Source organism: Cherax quadricarinatus, chromosome 51 (assembly GCF_038502225.1).
Source record: "Cherax quadricarinatus isolate ZL_2023a chromosome 51, ASM3850222v1, whole genome shotgun sequence".
Lineage (NCBI taxonomy): Eukaryota > Metazoa > Arthropoda > Malacostraca > Decapoda > Parastacidae > Cherax > Cherax quadricarinatus.
Window position 1 is genome coordinate 9399235 of NC_091342.1, and position 3871 is coordinate 9403105.

Genomic DNA, 3871 nt, shown 5'->3' on the forward strand with positions numbered 1-3871 from the left:
TTTGGAGAAACAAGTGTACCAGCAAAAAAATAGACAAATAAAAGCCAGGTATTTTGTTGTGTTTCTCCTGTGTTTATGCTGTTGTTGTTGCCAGAATATTTTTACTAATCTCGCTTTTATCATTATCTCTCCAATTCTTTTGTTTCTTTTTTTTTAAGGTCTGAATGAAGTTTTAGAATTGCTGATGACATCATCAGGTACCCATCAGGTAACGGTGTTCAGGTACCCATCAGGTAACGGTGTTCAGGTACCCATCAGGTAACGGTGTTCAGGTACCCATCAGGTAACGGTGTTCAGGTACCCATCAGGTAACGGTGTTCAGGTACCCATCAGGTAACGGTGTTCAGGTACCCATCAGGTAACGGTGTTCAGGTACCCATCAGGTAACGTTCAGATAAACTTATGGTAATACGTAATCAATCTTATCATTCAGATTCATACTGATTCATTCATTACTTAAGATTCTCTTAATTTCAGTTTGCATCGTTCATTTTTTGCTTCCATCAGAGGCAGAATATAAATGAAAGAGGTTCGATAAATTCAAATATATTTTATTACAGAATAAAAGTGTAATTAATACATAATAATAATATATAAATCTTTGGCTTGGTGGTCCTGGTGAGGACAATATGGCTTAATAACTAGACTAGTGACCAACATAGGAACACATCAAGGTAGTGAGCTCGCTGACTAGGTAGGACATGGGTGGACTAGGCCTCCCTGGTGGGGGGAATAGAGGGGCAACTCCTGGAGAATCTGGGGGGACTGGAGGGGGAAGAGGATGCCTTGAAGGAACTGCTACTGGTCCTCCTCGGTGGGGCTGGCTGGGGGCTGCTCCTGCTGCTGTACGTCCTGATGCTGTAGTTCCTGTAGCTGGTGCTCCAGGTTGGGGTGAGGTCTGGCTGGGCAGGCTGCCTCCGTGTGTTTGTTAAGCAGAGACATCCTGGAGAAGGTCTTGTGACAGGTGACACAGGCGTACTTCTTGATGTCAGCGTGGGTCTGGAGGTGAGCCCGCAGGTTGCTGCGGTCAGCGAAGCAGCGGTCACACTGCGGGCACTGGAAGGGTTTCTCTCCGGTGTGGGTCCTGATGTGGCCCTGCAGCAGCCAGGGCCGCGAGAAGGCCTTGCCACATAGGTGACACTTGCAGGGTAGCGTGTGGGTGCGTATATGCATCTTGAGAGCACCCAGGCTGGTATACACCTTGTCGCAGTGCTTGCACGAGAACGACTTGGCTCCCAGCGCGGCACAGTGGAACTGCTTGTGCTTGCTTAGACCAGAGTACGTAGAGTATGACTTGCTGCAGTCACTGCAAGAGTACCGAGCCTCTCGACGTTGTCTAGAGACTCCAGCATCGTCCTCAGACTCGGAAGCTGTGGAGGAGCAGGTGGAGACGGGTGAGATGAGGGCAGAGGTATCTGGGTAGCAGTGGAACGGCACTGGACTGATGGGCAAGTGATCAGAGGTGACGGGTGAGGCTTGAGGTGAAGGCGGCAGGTACGGGGTGTTCCACTGTGGCAGGGTAGGTCGGGGCTCCACTCGACGGGGCTCCGGGGCGTCTGACGTGCTCCTGAAGAGCTGCAGGTAGTACTCTGCAAGGGATGGAAGAGTTTCGGCCACCCTGGCTGCAGGGGGTGAAGGAGGTGCGTGGCGAGGCACTGAATGGAGCACTGTTGGCACTGCCGCTGTGGGCGGGGAGGGGATGGGGGGCCACAGAGGAAGTTCTGCAGCAGGTGGACACACTGCTGGAGTCGTTGTAGGTGCTTCTGCAGGAGACTCCAAGCGCGGCCGTTTCACGCTAAGATCCTCGGGCTGGTCCTGCTCAGGGGGCGACGTGGCTGGCTCGTTGTATAAAGCCAAAGGTCGTTTCTTGAGCGGACAGTGCGCATAGTTGCGCTTAACCATGAATGAGCTTGGCATGGTGTCTCTCACAACTCATTGACTAACACGAGAGGCGTAGTGAACTTTACAGTGGGTTTAACTGTTCTGGAGAGAACGACGCGTGCTCTGCCTTATATACTCTCCCAGGAAGCAGGTGCAGAAGGAGAGTGCCGTCGGCCAATCAGGTGTGGAAGGCGGGGCTTCACCGCTCGTGCCTGATAGCATGACACCGCCCAAGATTTCACATATATAGTTCCTAATTCATAGAAGTTTACCAATGTTTAAGTTAAATTCATATAACGTAATTGCTACGATAAATTGATGGGTTACTATTCTGTTTTTTTACAAATAAATTTTATTTGTCTCGAATACAGAATGAGTTTAATAGTGTCTGACGGTCATTGGCAAAAATCTTTGGTCTCCAGTCCCTGCCTCCTGCACCCAGTAGCCAATCAGCGAGCTTCCCGCCGCGTGAGGTACCCAATAGCAGCCAGGGAGTAACAGCTGTCGCGCGCCTGTGATGGCGGTTGACAGGTGTCACATGGCCACGACACTGGTATGCCCACGTGACCAAAGCCCTGTGTAAATACACTTTATTCCTAGCATACCACACATATGAGCAACAGAAAAACTAGAAACCTCAAGAAAACGAACTCAGCAACAAGCAATGTAGCAAAAAAAATAAAGTCAGCATACAACCCATAGTTGAAAATAATACACGAATTGTGAGTAGCTGAGTTTGAGGGGAATTTGTGGTATTCTGGAGCCACGCGCCTCCAGGGAGATGACGTGTGGATAGAGGGGGTGAGAAAGGGAGACCAGGGGTAGGAAGCAAAGGGATGGGAGGGACAAGAAATGAGGGAGGGAGGGATAAGGAGGCGAGGGAAGAGATGAATAGCAGCGGTATACAACCAAGATGGTAGCGGCCAGATGGGCCGCCACTACCTTCCACGTTAAGCGGAAAAATCTTTGCCGATTTCCACAGTTCTAATTCTTGTATAATTTGACCCATTACAATAGACGAGCGAGATACCCATTATAACTGACGAGCCAGAGACCCATTACAAAGGACGTAGGGAAATCAAAATACAGGTACCAAAAATGCAGAAGAAACGTTATTACAACAGAAGTAACAATTTTCAAAATAAAGGAATTAAACGAAACTCAAAACATTAAAAAAAATATGATGGCAGAAAGGAAAACGGCGGCGTATTCTACAATTCCTTATTGCACAACTGTTAACATTAACGGCAAAGGTAACTACAACGTCAGCCGTTATAAGAAGAAAGTCTACCTCAGAGACATGTCACAAGGGGGAAAGGTATTTTGATACCGATGAAGAGCGTTTGATCCAAAGATGAGTAGCTACCCTCCCCTTCCTTGGATCAAACCTGATTACCCCCCCCCCCATCCCTCAGGCTGCATGTCCTTCTAATAAAAAAAATTTGCAATTAATGAGCATGGCACTGTGAGCGTATATGCCACTAATGGGAAACAAAAGAGAGGGAGCGACGAGTACACTGAGAGAGTGCAATAAGTGTAAAGGGACCACGGCTCTTCAACACCCTTCATGCATAAGTGGGAACATCAACAAACCCCCAGCTGTCTTGAAGAGAGAATTTGACAGGTTCCTCAAGTCAATTCCTGATCTGCTGAGCTATGGTGCATACGTTGGGCTGCGGACAGCGGGCACCAACAGCCTTATCGATCAGGCTAATAACCAGAAGACCTGGTCTAGAACCGGGCCGCGGGGGAAGGTGACTTCCGGGAGTACAGGTAACCAACAAGTTGTTCGCCAGGCAACACTTTAGGGACTTCGCCAGACAACAATTTAGGATCCATATGGAAAGGAAGATGGTAAACGCCGCGTGTAAGGCACAAGGATCTTTATTACCAGATAATGACGCTAAAATCTCTGACGGAGATACAGAACGGAATTCAAAATAGAAACAAAATAGAAACAAAATTACTGGGCGATGCAACAGAAGGATAG

General features: G+C 48.4%; 1 protein-coding gene across 1 annotated transcript; it reads right to left on the reverse strand.

Annotated features, from left to right (window-relative positions):
* Positions 1-540: 540 nt before the first annotated feature.
* On the reverse strand, positions 541-2217 carry LOC128694774 (zinc finger protein SNAI2-like). The gene has a single exon (XM_053785079.2). The coding sequence runs from the start codon at positions 1915-1917 to the stop codon at positions 799-801; it is 1119 nt and encodes a 372-aa protein (XP_053641054.1). The 5' UTR covers positions 1918-2217; the 3' UTR covers positions 541-798.
* Positions 2218-3871: the final 1654 nt, after the last annotated feature.